The sequence below is a fragment of the Grammomys surdaster genome, unplaced genomic scaffold, assembly GCF_004785775.1.
Source record: "Grammomys surdaster isolate TR1022 unplaced genomic scaffold, NIH_TR_1.0 315, whole genome shotgun sequence".
Lineage (NCBI taxonomy): Eukaryota > Metazoa > Chordata > Mammalia > Rodentia > Muridae > Grammomys > Grammomys surdaster.
Genome location: NW_021604734.1, coordinates 1,033,970 through 1,059,195, shown reverse-complemented (window position 1 = coordinate 1,059,195; position 25,226 = coordinate 1,033,970). Strand labels below are relative to the sequence as shown.

Genomic DNA, 25,226 nt, shown 5'->3' with positions numbered 1-25,226 from the left:
AGAATCCCCAGTTGCTATATAGCATGTAACAAAGTCTGTCTTATGTATATGGCATCTGACCTACATCCACACTCTCTTGTTATTGCTGAAGCACAGGGAGGAATAAGGAATCTCCTTAGCAACAACATCACTCAGTGAAATGAAGCAGAAAATTTGGCTTCTACAGAGAATTTGGTAACTGGCTACTGGGTTGGTAGCTAATGTGAACTATGCTGAAATCTTAAATTCTAAAATTTTTTTTTCTTTTTCTTTTTTGACTCTTGAAATTTCCACTAATATTTCTAAGCTTCCAGGGTCCCTGTGTATAAAACTGCACTTTTGTGAAATTGGACAATTATCCCAGTAAGAGTGTCTGTCCACAAGTCACTTTCCTGTTATAGACTGTCAGCTCCTTGAGGGTGATTTTATTGTATATCGTTATGGTTTCCTTGCCCCCAGCCGCCATGGTTGTTCTGATTTTCTCAACCTGACTCATGTGAAAACACATGTGTGCGCGTGCACATAGACAGAAGCATGTGCAAAAGCCAATACCCCACACTTGCCACCCTGGACAACAGAGCAAAACTTCAGTTGTGACGGCAGCAGGAAACGTGTCCAAACAGCAATGTTTCACTACGGAATGACAGCAGAATTGGATTTCCCAATGACTGACATCCACGACATTCTGTCATGTTTACTTAAATGCTTAAACATCCATTACTGTACAACTAGGATGCTATTCAAGGATCTGGGGAAGGGCAAACTCACTATTGAGCATGTCATGTTTACTCAGAGATAGCTTCTATAAGCAATAAAAGGGACTGTTCATGACTGGGGCACAGACTCTGTACCCAGGCATTAAATTCAGATGCAAAGACTCAAAGGCAAATAAGATACAGCCCCTAACTTCAAAATGCCTTCTCAACAGTGACATCAGTCCTTTAAAATAGTATTTGGGAGTCAGGGGTCATAATCTGAAAACAAAATGACTTCACAACAACATCATGACTGAACAGCCAAAGGGCTCAAATTCATCGGTAATTTGAGTTCTTTTATGAAGATGTTGCTTCTCCTGGATGAAGAGAATCTCTTAAAAAATTGGCAAAAAAAAAAAAAATGTGGTTGGTGGTTTTATTAAAATTGTCCTTGCAAAATCAAAGAGTATGCTGAGGAATTTACTAATTAACTAAACGTTGGAATTTACTAATTCAAAAATTTATTTTCCAATTAATTTATGGAATCTAAGTTATATCACGAAGCAGGAACAAGTCTGATTCTTAGAGCAGAGAGAGAATTGCTACCACTGAAAATCTTCAGGTGTGTTTTCAAAACGACAGCACAAACATTGAGCTAAGGCCAGCCTTTGCTACTAGATTTGAAATGAAAGTGTTCAGAGGAAACCAGAAGTATAGTAGCTCCTCATGGAAGAGAAAAATCAAGCTCAAGGTTTGGTTTTCAAAGTCTGTGGGTGAGGGTGAAACTGAAGTCAGGAAAACTTCAACAAATTCTGCTGGGGAAAATCTGAGAGTCTCTCAAGATTATTTTGTACTCCCCCCCCCCAAAAAAAAGTGTATTCAGTAAATATGTCTTCATCTCTCCCTATTCATTTTCATTTCTGAGAATTGGTGTTTACTTTTAATTACATTTTATGAGACAGTAAGATACACCGACAAACCTCCCTCTCTAAAATCAGATAGTTCTGTGATTGAATCCCCTCACTGGTTATGTAAGGATGGTTAGTGGGTTTAGTTTATTAATAATCAGCTTCCTTGCCATTCAAATGAGGACACTGAAAGTTGAAAGAATTAAGGGAACTGCCTAGAGGTAGCCCAGCAATCAGTTTCCCCAGAAAGGCAGCAAAGGGGGGTTGGAGGTCGGCAAAAGATGTTTACTTTTGGCGATTTAGCTTTTTCTTGCTATTCTAGAATGAAAAGCCAGTGGCTTCTGGCAGTTTAACTCTTGCTGATAGTAGTAGGGGATTAAGAAAAGAAAAGGCTTTGTTACTTGGGCTCTTTTCTCTTTGGCTCAAGGGTCCCTGGCTAGGTGAGAGGCCTGAAATTTGTTAATTCTTTGTGAGCCAGAGAAAAAAAGAGAAGGAAGAAAGTCTGTCTGTCTGTCTGTCTGTCTGTCTCTCTCTCTCTCTCTCTCTCTCTCTCTCTCTCTGGCCCAACAACTTGTTTCACCAATTTCACAAGCGCACATGCATACTGATATATACTTATGTATGCTTACATATACCTGTACATATGTACAGACAGACACTTGGTGGATGGAGCAGAGCCCCAACAGCCACACTTTATTTTTTCACTCAGCTTCTTTTATACCTTCTTAGACAAAAGTTCTTTATAAAATTACCTCATAGATAAAATGTTACACAAAAGGGAAGTTAGAGAAGAATGTTAATAGTAAGTTCAAAGCAGTGTTTCATTCTATAAGCTCATTAAAAGTTCAAAGCAACAGTCTCACATGGCCTTGCTTTATCATGGTGTATACCTGTGGTCTCATTCTTGGACCTGACTTAGAATGAATGTTTTTCCTTGATCACAAATTTGTCTCAAGCCTGTTTCTCTTCTTAATACAATTTATGAAAGTCCATTATATTTCTTATTATGCAACCTTTACTTACTAGTCTATGAGGAGGGGACACATTCTATTCTTGATTCTAACTTTATTACATCTTTCTGGCAAAACAACTAAAATCATCCCCTTAAACTTTCTTCCTAAAAATATTTTAATCAAATCAGGAATTTTATCAAGTCATTAATTCATCCAAACAGCATTCATTCATTAACGTTCATCTTCATGTTGCTCTGCAAGAAATTGCCCAATAGGGTGGGCTGATGCCCAGGAATCCTTAGGCTATGTAATAGTGGTGGAAAGGAATATCAACAGAGAGAAGCAATCCTAGAACAAAGCCTCTGGGGCTGTGCCTCTCCAGAGTGCATCCATGGCAGCAGGAAACTCACTTACTTGCCACAGCCTTTCCTAGATGGCTTCTGTCAGGAATTCAGCGGATAATTGTCTGGCTCACTCCCTAGCAGTTAGTAAATGTTCAGGAAAATTCTATTTCCTCTTTTACTAATAATGTTGGTGTCTTCTACTACTTTCAAGTATTTTCCTTCTACAAGCTAAGAAAAATATATAAGCAACAGAATAGAAGACTCCTTTAAAATCACCATCTTGAGGACTGGGGACATAGCTCAGTGATAGAGCTTTGTTTTCTATGCATAAATCCTTCTGTTCAATACCTGATATTGAAAAACATCAATATATTATATTTCTATTTAAAATAATGTTGGGCTGGGGAGTTTGCTCAGCTGTTAAAAGCTAAGAGTTTGATTTCCACCACTTGAAACACACTTGATCTCATCTATTTAGAATAACATATCTTAACATCTTAAAGTAAGGCCACTTCCCAAAAAAAAAAAAATGGCAGTTCAGACCCAGGCTTGCAAAATTTCCTTTCCAAACCAAATATATACCAAAAATATATGACCAGGGCTTCAAGTAATAACCTTATGCTACTAACTTCAAAAAATGGTCAAAATATAAAAACGCATTGAGTAAAGTCATTATGGAAATCAGTGTGGCAGTTTCTCAGAAGTCTGGGACTAGGTCTACCTCAACATCCAGCTCCACCATGCTTGGCATGTGCCCAAAGAACTTTATATCCTACTACAGAGACACTTGCTCATCAATGTTCATTCCTGACCTATTCAGAATAGCCAAAACTTGAAACCAGCCTAGATGTCTATCAACTAATGAAGATTTCCAGAAGCTAAATTCAAGGATAAGGACAATGCAGTACATTCACATGATGAAATATTATCCAGCTGTTAAAAATGGAATTATAAAAATTTTATTGCTACATTCTCTTAGCAGAATAGTAGTATTTGATTTTCCCCTAGGTCCTTGGCCTATTTAGTATCAGATTCTTGGCCTCATGGGAAGTGGTAAACATTGGTTCTTAAATAGGTGTAGTTTTTAAGCTTTCAATAAAATTAGTCCTAACGTATCCTTCTCTACTCATAGATCATTGTCTCAGCCATCATCAGAGAACTTTCCTATTGCAATAAGTGTAAACTAATACAGAAGCTCACAGGGAGAGAACGTACAAGGACACTCAGTCCTAAGTAAGATATCTTCATCAAATCACTCTCCTCTGGGATCAGAGAACTATGTAGAAGAGAAGGCAGAAAGATTGTAAAAGGCAGATTACTCCAAGGAAACAATGTCTTCAAGACACATCAGGACTGATGCACACTTAAGACCTGCACAGGTTCAAGCCAGATGAGGTCCCAGCACTGAGAGAAAAAAAATGGAGACGAGCTTCCACCCTAATCAAAAAGCTATCTGCAATTGATACTTACCTGCAAAGGAAAAATTTGTTTTCTCCAATGGAGCCTCATCGGGTTTATTAACCACACTTAAGAGTACACTCTATATCCAGCAGTAGATGGCCCAGAAAAACAGGAGGAGAAGGAAAAGAAGAGGAGTAGGAGGAAGAGGAAGAAAAGGAGGAAAAAGAGAGGAAAAATCTCTTTGAACCAAATAGTCAGAACATCACTTCTGAGTCTCTTATGCAGGCTCAAAAGTTGCTGCACTACATCCTGTAAGTCTAGACAGATTGGCATCCAAGAGTTAGAACATGCATGAATCAGAGGGTAAGTGGTGAGCATTAATACAAACCATAAAGATGGAAACAGCCTGGAAAAGCTAAGGCGATATTTAAGATGTGAGCATAAATTATACTATAAGAAATTGTCATTGAATAGAGAAAAGGATACAGTAGCATCACCTTAATTGTCTCCACATTATAGGCAACAATGGTATAAAAACCAACCAGAAGCCAGACAGTGCCAGCACATGCCTTTAATCCCAGCACTCAGGAGGCAGTGGTTGACAGTTCTCTGACTTTAAGGCCAGCCTGGTCTACAGAGTGAGTCCTAGGACAGCCAGGGCTACACAGACAAACCCTGACTTAAAAGAGGGGGAATAAAAGCCCAGGTAAGCTAAGCAAAGAGCTTTCCATGCAGGCATGAGGATCTGAGTTTGACTCTCAGAACCCACATTTAAAAGTCAGAGGTGGTGCTACACAGGTGTGTATCAGTTCCTGGAAGGTGGGCACAGGCAGTTCTCAAGAACTTGCTAGCAAGTCTAGCCTGAGTCAAAAGCTCCGGCCAGTACAAGACTGTCTTAAAAAAACATGTTCACTAAAACCTAAGGATCAGCATCCACCACGGTTATCCTATGACTTCCATGCATATGCATACACATGTCTATGCATACTTCCACACACATGAACTCTCACACAAGTACATGCACACAGAAAAAAACAGCTAAGGATATATGAAGGCCATCCAAATATTCTATATCTAACAAACTAATAAACAAAATATAAACATATATTAAATATGTAAAAACAATTAAAATTCATCTTTCTGAATCCTTCTTTGGAAACTATAGCCAGTCTAGTTAACCTAATGACTTTAACGTTGTGAGCAGTTTGTGTGTGTGTGTGTGTATGTCTGTGTGTGCATGTGTGTGCATGTGTGTGTGCATGTGTGTGCATGTGTGTGTGCATGTGTGTGCATGTGTCTGTGTGTGCATGTGTGTGTGTGTGTGTCTGTGTATGCATGTGTATTTATATGTCTGTGTGTGCATGTGTATGTGTGTTGCTACATGTGTGCTGCTGTATGCCATGGGGGTGTTAAATGCATGGAAGAGGCCTCAGGAGCCTTCCTTGATCAGTCTCCACCTTCTCTTTTGAGGTAAAGCCTCTCACTGAGGCATTGATCCAGCTAGGCTGGCTAGCTCCTGAGCATCGAAGACCTGCCTCCCCCCACCTACCTGCACTTGCGTTACAGAGAGTTGCCAGTGCATCTAGCCTTTTACTAGGTGCAAAAGATCCAGACTCAGATCCTCATGTTTGCATAGAAAGTACTTTACTGACCCAAGACTTATTCACAGCCCAGCCTAGAATGGTTCAAAAATAAAAGGGAGCTGAGATAAATGGTGCCATTATCATATGAAAGACTCACTAATAGCGAGCAATTAATTTAAATAAATTATGAAGTTTAAACAATTGATTAAGATGTCAAAACAATGTATCATCAAAATAAAATTACATGCAGTTTGAAAATAAAAATAGATGATTATAAGGAACAGAGAAGACACCAGCTAATAAGAACAAAAACATTGAGATCACTGTGGAGGTGAGGCGTTGTTTGTACAATATTATCCATGGTCTTTGAAGCACCAGTCTGCTGACATTTAAAGATAACCTTTAGTAGAATACGGAAGATCATACAATCCCATTCTCTACGCCTTCCAATTTATCAGAAAGACAATCACATGAGGCAGAGGAAAGCTTAGAAACTATTAAAATAAAATACTAGAAGTTAAATGGTGTAGTTAAACTGAGCATTTTATAACACTAAATATCAATAGGCTGGTTATACCCTCCAAAAAAGTATCAATAAACATAAAATTACTAGATGATTATAAAGGAATGCCTTTAAGTATAAAATACATACTAAAATTAAAGCAATTTAGAAATGTCCGAAATAAATGGCTAGGAAAACGTTATCTTTTTATTACTTGTTTGCTAGTAAATTACTGTTTATAAAAATAAATTAAGTAGAACTGGAGAGCTGACTGTGCAGTTAAGAACACATACTGGTCTTGCAGGGGAAGTGGGTTCACATCTCAGGTCACAACTTCCTTGAACAAGCTCCAGGGTCATCCAACACCTCTGACCTCCAAGAGTCCCTACACTCTCATCCACAGACATTCATATACATGTATATAATCAAAAATAAATCTTTAAAAATAAATTAAGGCTTAAGGTGTTTGTTTGTTTGTTTGTGACAATTATCTCACAATAATCACTCAAAAATCCCCTTGCCTCAGTATTCCTAATGCTAGAATTATAAATTGTTAAGGCTCAAAATTTAATAGCAAGCAAGGCTTAATTGAAATCAAAAATTATAAAAGAATTTTCTTTACATGAAACTAAAACCTCTTGACCATTTCATAGCAGAAAGCTCTGTGTATAGAAAGCTGAGGTTCTATTTGCTGGAAAAGCGTATGGATTTTGTTGTTGACCTGTTTAAGTATTTTACAAAGACAAGGAAAGGGCTTCCGTAATGAATACTGGAAGATAAAATAACTTTTGTGCTTGTTTTTAATACTTGTTATGAAAATAATTAAGCATTCTATAAAACAAGGCCTTTAAACATAAAATGCAATTTCAAATGAAAGTAATTTAGAAATCTGTAAAATAAATGGTGAGGAAAGAGTTACTATCTTATCACTTTTAATCTAGGCAACAACTTTACAAATTTTATTGTTACCATTACCTAATAATTACCAATAGCTAACTAACTTACCCAGATCCTACTAAAGAAAAGATTCAAACCTGGCAATCCAATTCAGGGCCAGGACTTTTAATAACAACATTAGAAATGAAATATAAAATGAACTGAAGAAACTACACTCTGAGCATAGGTACACACACATTCAGGATTCATATAAGCTGGCCAGGTACCATCTATGTAAAGCTACTGACTGGTGGTCATGCACGTTCTGCTAATGTGTCAGTTCTCACCAGAGTGGGCTCAGGACATGCACTGAGCTGGCTGCTAGAGAGTGAGCATGTCAGGACTTCCCAAGGTTACCCCTACTTTTATGGACTGAGTGCTTGAGCCCTTAAAATTCATGTCTTGAAATCATGAACTCCCCTGTAGTAGTGTTAGGAGGTGGAGACTGTGGGATGTGATTAGGTCACAAAGTTGAGCCCCTTAGGCATGGGATTAGTGCCTTCTTAATACAGCAAATTGATAAAGCTCCCTTGCTGTTTCCACAACTGGAGAGTGCTGTATATAAATCAGAAACTGGATCCCAACCAGACACTGAATCTATTTATTCCTTGATCTTAGATTTCTCAGCCACCAGAATGGAGGAACAAATCTCTGTTCTTTATAATCTAGACAGTTTATGGCCTTTCACTAAATCATCCTGAATGGCCTGACATCCTGTGTCAGTAATTCTCTAGGTTTTGCAGTGGGCCCTTGTGTTCATGGCTAAGTTCAGCATGATTCAAAGATACAAAGCAAAGTCACTAAGGAAGGAAAAGGCATGGAGAGAGTGGTCTGGAGGAAACCTCGTGCAAGCATCCAAGGGTCCCCTCCAGGATGAACTGTGACAACGTGCCTCACCACTCCAGCCAACAGCTGGTGCATCACACAGGAAGTACTATCTATCAAAAGAGCCTCACTGGAGGTTCTCTGCCAAGAGTTGTTACTGGATACTGAGAAGTGGCCATCCTCTGCCTAGTACATAACAAACTTCCCCACAAGGAAAACAGGTGTTAAACATAAACACATGCTGGCTGGGAAGACACTCTGTGATTATAAAGCTATTGCCACCTAAACATGAGGACCTAAGTTCCGATCCCTAGAACCTACTTAAATGCCAACCAGATACACTACCAAAGGAGGATGATTCCAGACAGCAACCACAGGACTCCATATGCATGTGCACACATGTGCACACATATGTATGCACACTCATACACACACATACATGCACAATAAAAATGGAAAACAAATGCTTTTTTGCACAGTTTTGGGCATAGTAAACTACATTTGAGTATGGAAAGATTTTTGAGTTTAGCTATTTAATATCAATGTAGAGAACTCTCACACACCATATTCTGGAGCCCAGCAAAGGAACAAGCTTGCCTTCGGACTTCCCTAAAAAACACTTTTATCTGAATAGTGAATAGAAAGCACTCAACCACCTGCTTCTTCCTCTGTCTTTATGACTGAAGACTGGAGAGAAAGTTTAGGATGCTAGGTCTAATTTTCTTGTAATAAATTTCTTTGCTACTCTCTACTCTGAAGTGCCAACCATAGGCACTGAAAATTATTTTGTTTTAATTACATTTATTTACTTATTTGTATGGGTATGTGTATGCATGTATGTGGCTACTGAATGCCTGTGGTGGTCAGAGGACAACTTTCTGGAGTTTTCCCCTTCTATCATATGGGTCCTGAGATTAGAACTCAAGTCTTTAGGCTTAGCAGGGAGCACCTTTGTCCTCTGAGCCATCCAGGACATTACATACTCATAACTACTGGTCCTTTCTGAAATCCCATTCCTTGTGGTCATCAATGCAGAGGCAGACTCTGAGAGCCTAGAAGATTAAAATGGAAGACGTCACTGCCCTTCACGGTGACAACTCTTCAGCTCTGTGTCATTCTTGGTGTCATCTTCTCCACTCTGATGAGTCACATAAAGCCCGTGCAGGCAGTGGATCTATGAGAGCAATTGATAATGAGACAGACAAGGTCTCCACCCTCATTGTAAGACAGGGATACAGGGCTGGCCACATGGGACTCACTGGCCAATATCAAAATACGTTCCTGTAATGCATGCTGTTGAACTCTAGCAAACAGGTGACATGCTGCTGGCACATTTGTAAGGCTACAGACAATGTCCCAAGCCAGTCCCTCTTACATCCTTACTATCAGAATTCATATACTATATTTGAAGTATCAAAAAAAATCTCTGATTTGTAAGATGTCCAAATATTCCTTAGATGACATTGCAGCATGGAATTTGTCCAATCTTGTAGGAATAACCAGATATTCAAGTATTTAAGGAAAAATGTCCATGTGGCCCTTACATTTGAGACTAGATTTTTACATTTTAGAAAGGCTGGATTTTTGTTTTCTAAGCCCACTAGAAAGCCAGGATTCATTTTAGAGAATTTCATCAAGTTCAGAATCAACGAGATAGTTAAGAGGAAAGATAATAAACAACCAACATGTTGGCACTTCCTTTTGGAGGGACTGTTTCCTCTGATCCTATTTCCAGAATTTAGTCTTATTTTTGTGGACTCATTCAGCTTCTCTTCCTGGGATTTTCTTCCTCCTGTGTCCCCTTTCCAAGCTGAAACCTTCAAATGACTTGATCCCCAATAGTGGATCTGACTCCCTGTACATCGAATTTCTGTAGCACTCTGTTCTGACAGTTGGGGTTTAAGACTGTCACAAGGGCAGATCTGCATTAGAACTTTAGGAAGACAGTGCAGTCTTCTGTTAAAATCTTAAGTCATCCAGCCTGAAATTACTTCTTTGTTCTAGCCTAAAGTTTAGATTCATACGTGAAATTGCTTCTTTGTTCTAGCATAATGTCTGATTCCTGCCTGAAGCCCACTTCCTTGTCCTTGGCCAATGTCATATTCCTGCCAAGCAGCCCATATCCTTGTCCTTGGCCCATATCAGATTCTTGCCAAGCAGCCCCAAAGGCTCTCCGCCTCCCCCGCTCTTTTATTTCACTAAGAAGACTGAGTCTGTCTTAGGTCATTCTGACAAGAATGCCTTCCTTATCCATCATGGAATATGCATTATCAAAATCAATGCACTTCTGTCTTAGGTTGGTAATGCTCTGTGCAGAATCTTACCTGCCCTTGGCTTGCCAGCCTGTTAATTTAATAACTCTGTCTGGGGGTCTATTTTCAGGTTCAAGCCATATACTTTGGCTGCCAACATGCTGATGTTGTTAAAGACAAGCTTTAACATGATGGGCAGGAATAAAAGTATTCTCAGGACAAAAAGGGCTAGCATGATCAAGCTATATATGCCATTCTTTTTTTGTTGTTTTTGTTTGTTTGTTTGTTTGGTTTTTCGAGACAGGGTTTCTCTGTGTAGTCCTGGCTGTCCTGGAACTCACTCTGTAGACCAGGCTAGCCTCAAACTCTCAAACTCAGAAATCTGCCTGCCTCTGCCTCCCAAGTGCTGGGATTAAAGGCGTGCGCCACCACCGCCCGGCTGGCTCTTTACTCTTAAATTCTGAACCTCCTTCCAATAATTTGAATAGGATAAAGAGCATCAATCCATTCTTCCAAATGCCTATCTAAATACTCTTGTATATTCAACACATTAGTAACATTTTTTGCTAAATGATTAACAAAAGTAGCTGTCTTAACTTCTTGTGTCACAGCAATTGCAGAAGCAGTTCAGGCAGGAATCTAAATATTAGGCTAGAACAAAGAAGTAATTTCAGACAGGAATCTAAATTTTAGGCTAGAACAAGGAAGTAGGCTTCAGACATGAAAATGACTTTGGACTAGGACAGGGAAGTAGGCTCAGATACTTTGGTCATCCTGATAAGCCCTTAGAGACAGTGATCACAGGAGTGTTCACATAATTGGGTTTAATGCTTTGCTTGTTCTTTGACTATTTATGTTTACTGTCTTGCTTGTTCCTTGACTATTGGCATCTATTGTATTGCTAGTCCCTCAACCTAGAACAGACTTTAACACATGCATGTAATTAAAGGAGAAGGAGAGATTAGATAGTGGGTTCTAGGGAGGGAAAATGGGGAAATGAGATGACATCTGTATTGTAAATAAATAAAATATCCAATAAAAAAATAAAAAAGTAAAACATATTAAGTCATTGTGAGAGTCAACTTCATGCTTTAAATGGAAGACTGGCAGTTTGGTCTTAAAACTGTAGAAGATTTACAACCTCTATCCTAGGGTCTGTATTCAGACAGAATGAGTTCTTGCTTAATGGACTGACCTTCAACCTTGTCTTGTGATGATAAAACCAATTCCCATCAGCTTAGCACATAACAGGTTTTTATTACTAGGAGTGTCTGGAATAAAAATTCACTTCCTGGATTTTTTTTCTGTGTACACTAACTACTTATATATCTGTATTTATTATTTTTATTCTCCCTTCCCCCAAATTCCATTTGCATTAGCAAGAAGCCAGCTTAAGACAAATATCTTAAATATGTTAAAGAAATTATTTCAGTGAATAAGACAAAATATTTCAAACAAAAGTTGGGTAGTAAATTCTACTTGCATTTGTCCAAGTATAGAGTCATATTTTACTCTCTCTTTATTTTGCATTTTAATTATAGATATGTTCCATTAAATGACTGACCTGTTCTGCACTCTAGAGCATTTTTTAAATTCACAGCCTTCTTATTTTCAATGAGGATCTGTAGTTTGGATTCACTATTTATATCACAATGGATGGCTTTTCCTCCTAATCCCATTTCTCCATGTTGCCTTTACTGTGCACCATTTCCAGCCAGACAGCCAGTTGATTTCACTGATCTCTCTAAAAGTAAAAGCCTGACTGATGTCCTTCTTGTTCCTTTCATTGAAGATATAAACAAAATATTTTATTTTGTTCTTATTTCATAATAGTGTAGCTCATTGAATTTCAGATGAACACTATGCTGCTTTCATTAAAATTCAATTCATAATTAAGCAATAAAAAATCTAGTCTAAGATAACATGTTCCTTATTGGGCTGTTTTGCAAGCTAAATACATAGACAGTTCTATTTTGTTAAAGTAGTAGAAAATTGTAATGGCTTTCTAATCTGAAAATGCTAAAGTAGTTTTTATGTGTAATTGAATTAATGTCAATTGAACTTTTAACATTTATTTTAGGGTTCAGTGTACTAATTACATGATCTACATTTACAGTGTAATGAGGAAGGTTAGTTAATATTTTCATCTTCTTATGTTTTTAAAATCTGTTGATTAAGACATAAAAATATCTCTGTGTAGTGTAGTGAGTTATTTCAATACATGTATACAATATGCGCTAATAAAGCCATGACTAATGCTTTTATATCCTACTTTGTGTTTGGAACCTTTGAACACCTCCTTGTCATTTATTAGAGATGGACTGAACTATCAGGAGCTTACTCCTTATATGAGTGTTTAATTTTAGCTATTTAGCATCCCATGCACTTCACAACCTCCAGCTATCTCTTTTATACAGTCCAGTTGCTTTTTAAAAATATTCTATTTCAAGGGAAAACACATGGAGTTAACCTTTGTGCACCTGACTTATGTGAATTAATATCATCTCTGATATGATGCCATCTGTTTTTTTGCAAATGATAGGATACTATCCTTTTGTGGCTAAATAATATTCTACTGTGAGAAAATATGCTTCAAGTAAGACTTAAACCCACTACTCGAGCACCCAGAGTGGGCGTATCAACAGAAACACAATGGCAGTTATTGATCTTGCCAATGGACTCTAGAAAATTTTTTTGTTTTGTTTTTTGGTTTTTTTTTAAAGTTTATTTATTTATTATATGTAAATACACTGTAGCTGTCTTCAGACACCCCATAAGAGGGCATCAGATTTCATCACAGATGGTTGTGAGCCACCATGTGGTTGCTGGGATTTGAACTCAGGACCTCTGGAAGAGCAGTCAGTGCTCTTAACCGCTGAACCATCTCACCAGCCCCCTAGAAAATTTTTTATATCTCTGTATTGGCTATCTTTTTCATTGATCTGAAGAAAGTAACTGAAGAAAGGACTTATTTGGCTCACAGTTAGAGGGAAAGAAAGAGTACTGTCCATCACGGTGGCCAAGGCACAATAGTGACATTATGAAGCAGCTGTTCACATCTTTACCCATAGTGAGGAAACAGAAAAACATGAATGTCTATGGTCTCCTTTATTTCTCTTTTTTTCATACCGTCTAGAACTGTATGGGATAGGACCCACACATAGGGTGGGTCGTTACATCTTAGGTAGACCAAACTAGGAACTTCCCTACATACACTTCTGGAAGGTTACTTTCTAGATCATTCTAGAAGCTATCAGGTCAGCAGTTAAGACTAACCTTCTTAGGGTCCATTTTCTACTGTGTTTAGAAATCCTTGTTTCTAGGCTTGGTTTCCCATACAAATTTCCAGACAAATTTTTAGCTGTGAAGTTGGGTAAGCTTAAAAACTACCAACAAACTCAAACACTTCCAACTGACATGTGGCAGACATAAGTAAATTAATATTGGAGATTTCTTATAAGATGTTACTATCTCATAAACATATATACTTATATGTATGTATATACATATGCACATATATATACCATACATATTTATATATACACTATAAAAACTGTTAACTCTTCCAACATTTGCATTGGATGAATAGATGGTATCCAAAGTAATTATCCAAGCAATCTTTCCACATACAGCAAGGCAGACATCATACAACACAGAGAAGATGGATTGAAGGGTGTAGGGTTGGTTCTGATGCTCTGATCTGGAATCTGCATATGAACCCTAAAAGCCCTGTCCCCCAATTGGCTCTTAATCGATTAATAAAGATGCAAGTGGCCAATGAGCTGTACAGAATAGGCAGGACTTCCAGTTTTCCCTCAGGCAGGCTAGCAGATGCATAGAGGAGGAAAAGTTTTCATCATGCTTTAGAGGGAGAACAAACCACCAGCCACGTAAGATCTAGGGTGGTGTGTCCACTAGCTATTTCATTGACTGGGCCTGGGATAGCAAGTGGGAGATTAGAGACCAACTGATCTGAGGGCAGATTTGGGGTGCTGAACTGGGAGTGAAAAGAAGGGTACAATAGCCAAGGAAGGCCTAGAAGAGCCCAGCCATTGAGTATATCAAAAATAAATGTGTGTGTGTGTGTGTGTGTGTGTGTGTGTGTGTGTGTCTTTCATCAGTGGATCCGAAGGAACCTGGGTAGGGCTGGTAGTGTGACCTAATTACAGCTTAAAGTGGGGTAGCAAAACTACACACTACAGAATGGGAAGAATTCAAATAAACTATTGTATAAACCATATACTCTGGCATTGTATGAGGCAAAATCTGATTTTCAACAATGTTATAAATTTCATTTTTTAAGAAATCAGAGCCTCAGGCATAAGTTTGATAGAATTATAGTTACCTAGAAGCCTTTTTCTGTCCTTCAATATTATAATTACTAAATATACTTTGTTAGGGCAAGGAAATAGGAATGTGGGGTAAATAAAACTTTTATGAAGTTCCTTATTTCATAAAATTTTAATTTACACGATATCTTCATTTTTAAAAAAACTGCTCTTGGCTATTAAATATTAAATACATTTTTGAAAGCAAAGTAACATTGCTAATGTAGTTAGTTTAAACAGGACTCTAAGTCCTTGATACAGTGGGGCCATGTAAAGAAAACAAGCTGAAAAAATTCACAGAGACATGAAAAGTAACTTTAACTACATTAATATTTTCAGAGAAATGTATATTTTATATGCCTCTACCATGAGACCATTAGCTTATGAGGCAGAACAGGTACCTCCCATACCTAACATCTTAAAAAAATAAAGTAGGCACTCAGAAAATATCCAAACACTGAATGGATGGAGAGAAAATGATCACAAGTCACCCAACTGCAACATCAAGACCAGAAAGCACAAAGCATTCTAAAGCTGTGTTCAGATATGAAGCTCATTCCTGTACAGTGTCTTTAACTCACAAAGTATTGAGAACACAATAAAAGAAAGGAACGGGGTGAGTGTCAGTTTACTTCCTGCTGATGTAATAAAGGGTCTGAACGAAAGCAACTTAGGACAGGAAAGGATGCATTTGGCTTACACAAAGGTCACAAAGGTCACCGTCCATCACTGAGGACAGTCAGGACAGGAAACATGGAGGAACACTGCTCACTAGCTAATGGCTAGTGTGCAGGCTTGTCCTTAGCCCAGGCCCACCTGCCCAAGGCCTCACACTGTCCAGAGTGGAATGGGCCCTCCTCCCTCAACTACCTACCAAGACAGGTGTGGCCTGATAATCACAGGCCATTCGATCCGGGAAGTTCCTCAACTGAGACTGCCCTGTCAGATGACTCCAGGGCCTAGAGTAAAGGAAGTGTCAAGCTGACAATTAAAAAGACTAGAACAGGATAGAAAAGAGAAATCAGGGAAAAAAACAAGGCAGGGCCGAAGAAATGAGAGGTGGCCTGGTTGCAGAAGTCAGGAAAACAGAGTAAGGGCCAGAGAGACAGTGAGTGAAATATAGAAAATGGCGGGGAAATGGACATAAAAGGGGAATACAGAACAGGCACAAATGTAGCAGACAGCAGTGTCTTTTTTATGTATTTTTTACAAATACAGGTCTGAATCCTGCTGTCCACTGGCTGCTCAAACCTCTGATTACTCACCGTTGAGATGTAAACCAACTAGCTAATCATAGTTCACAGTCTGGAGGGTGCATCTATTTCCTTGTTTTTACAAGTTACACAGCACAGAGGGCCTCCAAGATATCCCTTGCATGCTCTCCATTTGAGTGAAAAGAGACCGTGCTATATAGCTCTGGGAGTATCTACCTGCTTAATATAAAGGAATCTTTATATGGAGTAAAAAACACCTTTGTTGCCATGTTAATATGACATATTGTTAAACCAGACCATCTGTAATTCTTAACGCAATTGATATATAATCACAATTATGCTTTCAACTTGAGATCCCCTCATTTACACAACAGGAAACAATATTAGACAAACTCACAAAAGGGTGTCTTGAAAGCTGATGCTCAGATGTCCAAGTTCACTTCCGCACCCAAGTGCGCAAGTTTCAGTCTTGTGATACCATGGTATCCTACCATCTACTCTTTCCTCACCAACTAGCAGAATTAGTTTCCTTGAATTAGCAGATGGACCTAGAATTCTCATCAGCTGTAAATAGCTATTATTCTGGCTGAGGACTACAGATGACTGCTCGTGAACACTGCTGTCTATCAGTGGAGTTATACAGAAAACAAAAGGCGATCTCAGCTGATCAAAAATATCCAGTCTGCCTTCTTCATCCTAATCTGACAGAGTAACTCTTCTTTCGTTGTCTTAGACACTGTGATCAGAGAATTGGGAGAATCTTGTTAAACTTAAAATTCATGAGTCAATGTGTTTACACTCCTTCTGTCACTCAGTCTACGTTTCATTTTTAGGAAGACTCGCCTCTCGCCCCACCCTAGGACTGTGCTTTGTATTTCACTGAGAAAACCGGAGGTGAGCAAAGTGTGAACTTCTACTTGCTCTCACTTCTAACATCCAAGCACAAACTCTCTGCTTCCTCCTCCGATGGTGGAAGGACGAACCACTTGTTCTCCTGGAGTCTGGGCTCTGTCACTGCACAAAAGTTTTGTATCTGCTTCTCTCCCTTTTTTCCTCTTAATCATTTTCTCCCACTCTATGGGATCGTTTTCATCAGCAGGAAGCTCTTGCACAATGACTGTCCAGTTCTGTCCTTTTCTCTGACTGAATACATCCTCCTGTCAACGCCCACTGCCTTTGATAAGGTTCATAGGTGACAGTAACACGGTCCACTTTACTAACATAATTCCTCACGAATCTAATTTCCTTGCTTCTTTATGATAAGAGAATCTTCAGCTAGCCGTCATTCTTCTGGCCCTGACCTTGCAGCTGGCGAGCACTCATGCTTCTTTCCATCCCCTTTCATTCGCTGCCGATCGAGACACTTGAAGACAATACAAAATCACAACTTAAATGCCGCTGCTGTGGATAACGCAACAACAGCACATGATCCAGCTGCTTCTTTTATGATCGCGCTTGTGACAGCATCATCATCAAGAACTGATGTCTTCACGCACTTTAGATGACAGGTGACGCCAATTTAGGATCTTTCATGGTTACTATGTTTCTTCTCACGTGATGTTGCAGAATAATTACCCCAGCATAACTATATGTATAATGTAAAACATTATATTTAAATGTTTAACATGGAATATAGGTGCAAACCTAAGAAAAGGACGTGTCAATAACTGGCCATACAAATAATGAACAGCACTCTATGTAACTAGGAAAAGGGACCCATCAAAGGAATCCCACACTCCTAGTTAAAACTCCTTAGCAATCATCCCTCCTCCCTGCAATCGGGAGAAGCATGCTATTTCCTCTTCCTCCGAGTATGGAGAGATGTAATCTCATTTTAAGCTTTAAAGAATCTCACATCATTCAACCAGATATAAATACCAGTTGAAACTAGTTGTCCTCCTTTGGCCAATAATATTTTGCTTTTGAACCACAGAATAAAAGCAACACAATCCATTTCGGGAACATCGGAATTTTGCAGCTCATTTCTATTCATTCCAAAAAAGACATTCTTGCCAAAGTTTGATTATAAGCATGAGAAATATAAAAATATTATTATGTAAAAAGCATTTACATACTGAATAAAGACACCTGTATGCTGGCAATAAGATACGTGAGATAGTTGTTTTAGGTGAACATGATAACCTTAGCTCACTTCTAGAACCTGCAGTTAGCAGTTCACACACACACATCTCATTTTGAAAACTAAAAACCTAAAGCTTGCAGGGTTATTAAGGGATGATCTCAAAGTTACCCTGGAGAAACTAAAAAGGAAAAGACTACAAATTGATCCTTTCTTCTGCCAGAGTAATTAACCTCATCATTTAAAAAACAATGTCAAATAAAACCACTATTTTAAAGTATGCAAAGTTACTGAGCTGTGTTGTTAAAAATAACTCAGTTTCGAACTTACTATGTATTTTTTTTCTTTTATAAAGCAAAGGCCAATAAGATACAAGCAGCCTTTTACAACACATTCTCTAAATTGTAACATGTCAAGAGTCTATAGCATTATGTTCATTAAGGCTAATTTATGTCTCTTGAAGTGTGTTCAATTGGCAATAAACCTTTTCAAGAAACAGAAATAATAGCCCTTTACTACTAATGTTTCATTAAATTAGTTGTCTGTGTCTTTAGCGCCAATCAGTTCTTTTGCATGAAAAAAGTTCTATGGAAGGGAGAGGTGTAGTTTCCCATGTATAGCCATCCTGAAGATGGAAATAGAATGTTGATAAACAAAAATCTCTGAGTCAAATAGCGAGGGCTGATGGGATGTGTTTCCCCCTAAGGGAAATGCCAGCCAACTGCCTTGTTTCCCAAGTTTAAACTTCTTACCCAAACTACGTATTAAATCCTTCCTTTGCCTGGCTGTAGAAGACTGTTTAGTCGTTTGAATTGACCGTCATCCCTCTGTTCATGTGCACTTGCCAGTCTCTTTAACTTGCCCTGTCTTCCCAGATGCCCTCCTGGAAAACAAACCCACATTCTATACTCCAGCTTAAGTTCCCCTTCCTAAAACGGATTCCTTTGAACCGAAATCTCCTGCCCCTTACTAAGCTGCATACAAAACTTCACTGCAATGATAATCTCTCTGCGTTATAGATGTGTATATGCCTGTCTTCTATGGCGTGATGAGTCCGTTGAGAGCGCAGCCCATTGACAGGCCAGCATTCAACACGGGCTGTGTCATAGCACTTCCTGAATGAACAAGGTTTCCATATGCCCTGAGATATATCATTTAAAATATTAGGTATTCATATTTTTGGAAGACTAATCATGTAATAAACTCTGACAAGTCATATTTATATAATTGACCCCAACCATAGAGGAATTCCATGCATAATTCTCTTCTCATACTCAACCTAAATAATGATAGCTTGTGTTTATATTCTCTTAGATAAATCTTAATGTATATGTTATTACATCTGCTCAAGTATATTACCTACCATGAGTATATCTACTTCAAAAGCTAAGATAAATTTACACGTTGGACTTGAATGGATGGAGGCAAACACATCAATAGGGTGTTTTCAAATTAATAAAGAATTATATAAATAGTTTTTTTTTTTTTTTTTTTTTTGGTTTTTCGAAACGGTTTCTCTGTGTAGCCCTGGCTGTCCTGGAACTCACTCTGTAGACCAGGCTGGCCTCGAACTCAGAAATCCACCTGCCTCTGCCTCCCAAGTGCTGGGATTAAAGGCGTGTGCCACTATCAACCGGCATAAATAGCTTTTCATTTAGACTGAATGCACATTTTATCTTGTCTAGTTTAAAATGGAGGAATATTGTAGCTGGAATATCGAAGGTGAATTAAACCAAAATGTATAAACATATTTGAAAATATCCCTCCTTCATTCAAAATAGATACAGTAGTTTTCAAACACTATGTACACAATAACCACATGAAGATGTTGCAAATTAAAGTCCTCAGAACTTGGAAGGGTACACACATATGCACTCACACAGAGGGAGAGAGAGAAAGAGAGAAAAAGAGAGAGAAAAATATAATTTGATATTTAAATATTGTTTATATTTACATTTCATTAATTATTCTCTGTGTTGTGTGTGTGTGCATGTATGTGTATGTGTGCACACGTGTACGTGTGTTACACAAGCACACCCATGCGACCCATGTGGAAAAGTCAAATTTGCAGGAGTCAGTTCTTTCCTTACACCTGTGGGTCCTGGGAATTAAACACAAGTTGTCAGTCTTGGCAGCAGGTGTCTACCCACTGACCCATTTCACCAGCCCCACATTTGAAATGATAATCACACCTAGTATCCTACTTAGTTTGGTTTTGACACTTACCCATAAAAAACACTAGAAGATAATACAAACTACAAATGTACTTTTACCTGTTATGATATATAACCGCGGATTAAGTTTTCTAAGAATTCATTAGGATAGGCCTGAATGTAAAACCATGTTGCTTTAAGGAAAGTAAATTCTACCTTTCCTATAAAGTTGAATACATGAACCATCATTTCTTCCCATGTCACATACAGCTTTATATGTGCATGTGCATCTCTGGACATAAGCTGAGGAACTGCAACATTCTCAGAAGAGCAGATTCTTGCAGTACAAGGTACAGTGAGGTGGAGGAACACAAAACCTGCTGACATCAGCCATTTAACCAACACCTCAGACAGAGCAGTCAGTAATGGTAGAGGAAGCTCCTACCATTGAGAGAGCCAACCCAGGCTTTCACATGACAAATGTGAGCAATTAAAAATCATTGGCCATTTTAAAACTATAAAAGAAATATTCAAAGAAGTAAAAAGCAACTAGTTGGGGAGGAAACATTATAAGCATTATAAGAGAGACTCATGAATACATCCATTCATAAACTAGAACAAAGATAACAAAAATCAAGGTACACTTAAAATTCCCAAAATTAGGAAAAATTATTCTGTAGTTTATTTTGGAAAAATGAATACTGAGAAAGTCTCCAGAATAGAAAGCAATAAAACTAGCAGGTGAAGAATATCGACAAACAGTGGAATGTGACTCCAACAGGCCCAACATGCTCCTAAGGAAAATCTTTAGCGACAGCAATTGAACACGGTAAAAAAAGATGAGAAAAATCACGCCCCAGAAGGAAGTCTCTTGACCCCATGGCAGGTGCTATACATGGTCTAGGGAGTTTTGTTCAGGACAGACGGGAGACAAGCCCCAAGAGCATCCTCACGAGAGCTTAGACTAGCTCGGCATGTGCTGCTCTTTCCCTGGACATTTGAATTATACGGACCCAACGCTTTCCGTTTTCACTTCATCTCCATTTTTCCTTTATCTCCCTCATCTGCTCCACTGTCTCACGACACTCATCACTCTGAGCATCATCTCCAGAGAGAAAATCGCCAGATGCGCATCACCGTTCCACACGCTCCTCCGAATTCTTGTGTATTGAACTGCTATGTATACTGGCTTCTTAGTAGCATTCCAAAGATGCTCACCTGACTCAAGCACTGGCACTCCCCAAGTCATCCTCGTCTCAGTGAACAGCAGCACCATTAACTGTGTAGCTCGGCTGTAAGTCCAAGACTCATGTGTAACCCCGTCTCACACTCAGTACAGCAAGTCTGACATCAGACATGAATTTGAAAGGCAGTACGTCCAAAAAGAATAGCAATGTTCTCACACTTTGAAGAATTTACAGCGTTTGTCTATTTCCTTTCTCCCATGAGATCTTATCTACAAACAATACATTTCTTAAGAACATGCTGAAAGGGGCTGGAGAAATGGCTCAGTAGCTAAGAGAACTGGATGCTCTTCTAGTGGGTCCAGATTGTATCCCCAGCACCCATATAGCAGCCCACAACTGTCTGTAACTCCAATCCTGGGGCGGCAACGTTCTCTTCTGGTCTCCTCAGGAACTGAGCACATGCGTAGTACACAAACATACATGCAAGCCAAATATCCATGCACATAAAATAAGTATACCTTTACAACTGTTTTTGACTGTTGGTATAATCACTGCATGTTCAGCAGTAAATAATATATGGTATTTGAAGATTGATTTTACATTTTAATCAATTAAAATATGAAAGTCATATTCACTATATATCGTAAAATGTGAAAGTAATGACAATAAATCATGGGAAATAGGTTTGGAAAAAATAAAGGCACAAAGCACACATGCTTTTATGAAGTATAAAATGACAAGACACAGTTAAAAACAGATCATAGAATACAATTTTCATGAAGGTAAGAGTAGAAGTGTTTTGATTTACGTGACAGAGGTTAGTGTAAGGGATAGAAACAAATGAGGAAGTCACACTTGTAATAAAGGGAAATCAATACAATAACAAATAAAGGACATACACAGTATTTAGAATTCCAGCGAGACTAGCCATAGGCAGTTTAACAATCACTTCTGGAGAGTGACAGTGAAGAAAATGTAGGTAATCTTTCATTTATCATCCTCTTTCATGGCTGTTCTTTGTTATGGTACATGTTGCTACTATAATATTTAAATAAACAAACAGAAAATATTAATGAATGATAAGCAAATAACAATTTACTCTTCCATCTTATTTTTGCACTAATAATTGAGAAAAGATTTATAAGGAGACCACAAACATTTGTCTCCTTTATTGTATAAAATAAAGGACACAAGGTGACCTGGAATATCTAAGAACAATTTTTATAATCAAGCCACTGAGTCAGTAGATTGGTTAACTATTATTCTGTCTAAATATGCAGGTAGCTGCATGTACATGAAATAAGGAATTCTATAAAACTCTTTCACACAGAGACCAGATAAAGCTCATGCACAGACACACTGGAATTTATCTGCTCACAGCACTTGCAGTTTTGAGCTCAGTACGTATTTCCATTGTCCTAACACTACCTCTTGTCCTACTTTGAAGCTTACAAACATGGCACTATTTTTACCTTGAATAATGCATGGCTTGGTGGCCTGCAATATTAAAATAGAAGTCTGTCGTGTGCTTCATTTCATTGGTGTGCCCAGTGTCCTCAATCCAGTGTCCTACTGGGAGACAATAAACACCATCCACCAAGTTGTTCTCATTGTATGTGCAGCAACGGTCGTGGTGAGGTCCATTCCCTAGAACAAGAAATAGCAAACAGCAATTAAGTTTTGCTTAGACAGCCTCGAAATGACTGGGACAAAATTAATAGTAAGATGGAAATAAACAGAAAGCCTGCTTAATTACAAAATGAAACTGGTTGCAGTTAGAGAAAATTGGGCCTTATAAAGTTACTTATAAAAATCATAGTGTCTGAGTTCCCTCTAAGTGTATTAGTTTTAATTTTAAAAGAGAGATGTTTATTAAGCCTTTCAGAAGCCCATGGACTCTCTCAGTGCCCTACAACAAGCTATGACTCTTTTTATAGCCAAATAACCATTTGAAACGGTTTCCTAGTCATTACTATGCATGGATTCCATGTTATCTTTATGGTATGCAAATTACAATTCAGGTCAGTAATAAAGTATCTCAGTACCAATGCAAACAGTAAATATATAAGTATGAATATATTAATAAATAGTAAAAACAAATGATCACGCCCAATCTAATTCTCAGGTATAACATGGATTAGTTATAGATGAGGAAACTAAGTATCACAGAGGTTAATTAGTTTACTTAAGCCTGCTGAACTTCTAAACTCAGTGTGATTAGCAAACTGACTCTAACAGGACCCCTCTCTCTCTTCTACTTCTGCTGTTCCTTGCCTCCTTCACATGCACAAAAGACACACAATCCTCCTTCCTAGTGCCACACACCAAGGGACAAAGAGAAGAGCATGTCTCTAAAAACATCATTTGCCTACTTTGCAGTTCTTTCCAGTATCAACTATACTGATCTGAATGCTTGCACCACCCTCAGAGTCACATGTTGAGCTGAATGCTTGGACCACAGCCAGAGTCCTATGGTGAAACGCCTCCATTTCTTCTCCTTGGGAGAACCCAAGGAGATGCCATCTATGGAGAAGAAAGAAAACTTTCACTAGATGCAAATATGACTTGCTTCTTTTTTGACTTACTCTTAGAACTCAGAACTATATTTCTGATTTATTAAATCTCTCAGGCTATGGTACGTTATTATAGCAGGGTAAACAAGACACTGGACCCTTTATTTCTATGAAAAGTAAAATTCGAACTATATTATAATTAGATCTTATATGTTCATCTTGTTTCAAATTATCTTCTCCTTTATCCTATCTGTTATATAAGTAAAACAAGTGTCTGTGGTTTGTAGGAATAAATTGTGTTTGTTATGAATCTAAAAATTTTGACTCACTTGCTACTTTCAGTCTTAAAAAGTTGTTTGTAGTTACTTAATCAAATAAAAAAAAAGAGCAATAAAAAAAAGAGAGAGAGAAGAGCTGAATTTAATCTTAACCTTAATCCAGACACTCTACAGCTGCCTCAAACCTGACATTTCTAATCAACTTTTTTCATTCTAAACTTTATAGGGTCAATAAATATGCAAGGGCCACAGGAGAGATAGAAGCCGTTCACCTGATGCTCTGGGAAGGCAGGAACTGGAGCTGTGCTCAAACACAGCTCCTAAGGTACCACACATAGCTACTGGCCCAACCTGTAGACCTGGGAGCCTCACCCAGGGGCTAGGTGCCTTCCCAGAAGGAAGGAAAGGTCATGAGGCTGTGTAGGGTTATTTCAGTAATTAAGGGCTCCATCTCCTGGCTATCTCAACTTGGAGGAGTGATTGGTGTGCTTGTGGTTTCTATGAGATTTTAGTCCCTTGTTCCTTCTCTGACAGATGACCAATGAGCTTCTGTTAATTCTGATATGTGTTTCCTAGATTCCTGATCACCCAGTGGAATGATGCTTTGACCTTCCAACCTTTCCAGACTTCTGTGTGTCTGTACCCTCACTCTGAGCACTCGTGGGTGAAGTGCCAGCTTCTAGGTCCTCCCCTGGGTGTGCTCCTTACCTGGTTTCTCCATCTAGCACAGCTTTCCCGCCCTGCAAAGCTTCTCAGCCTGAGCTCCTTTCTACCCAAATTTATAGCAGCCTGACTTCAAATACACAGCCCTGAGGAACCAGACTGGCAAGTTACAAGTGCTACACCTTATCGAGACTAGTTGGCAACAGTCAGTCGTTGAAGCAGTGGACAAGCAGGTGGCTTTCAGTTTTCAGGTTCCTGTGGCAAGGGTTTGGAGCTGGTAGCTCTGTGTGTGCTCTTTCTCACAGAAGCTAAGAAATGGAAAGACAAATAAGGAGACCTGAGTACTTGTACTACTACTACTTCTTCTTCTTCTTCTTCTTCTTCTTCTTCTTCTTCTTCTTCTTCTTCTTCTTCTTCTTCTTCTTCTTCTTC

The 25,226-nt window shown here is 38.5% G+C and overlaps 1 protein-coding gene across 2 annotated transcripts in view; it reads right to left on the bottom strand.

The window, feature by feature from the left end:
- Positions 1-25,226, bottom strand: part of Epm2a (EPM2A glucan phosphatase, laforin) — a 98,091-nt gene that overhangs the window by 27,022 nt on the left and 45,843 nt on the right. For both annotated transcript variants that reach the window (XM_028777789.1, XM_028777790.1), the window contains exon 2: positions 22,813-22,987. In XM_028777789.1, the coding sequence (XP_028633622.1) occupies positions 22,813-22,987 (175 nt within the window). The remainder of the gene's footprint in view (positions 1-22,812; positions 22,988-25,226) is intronic.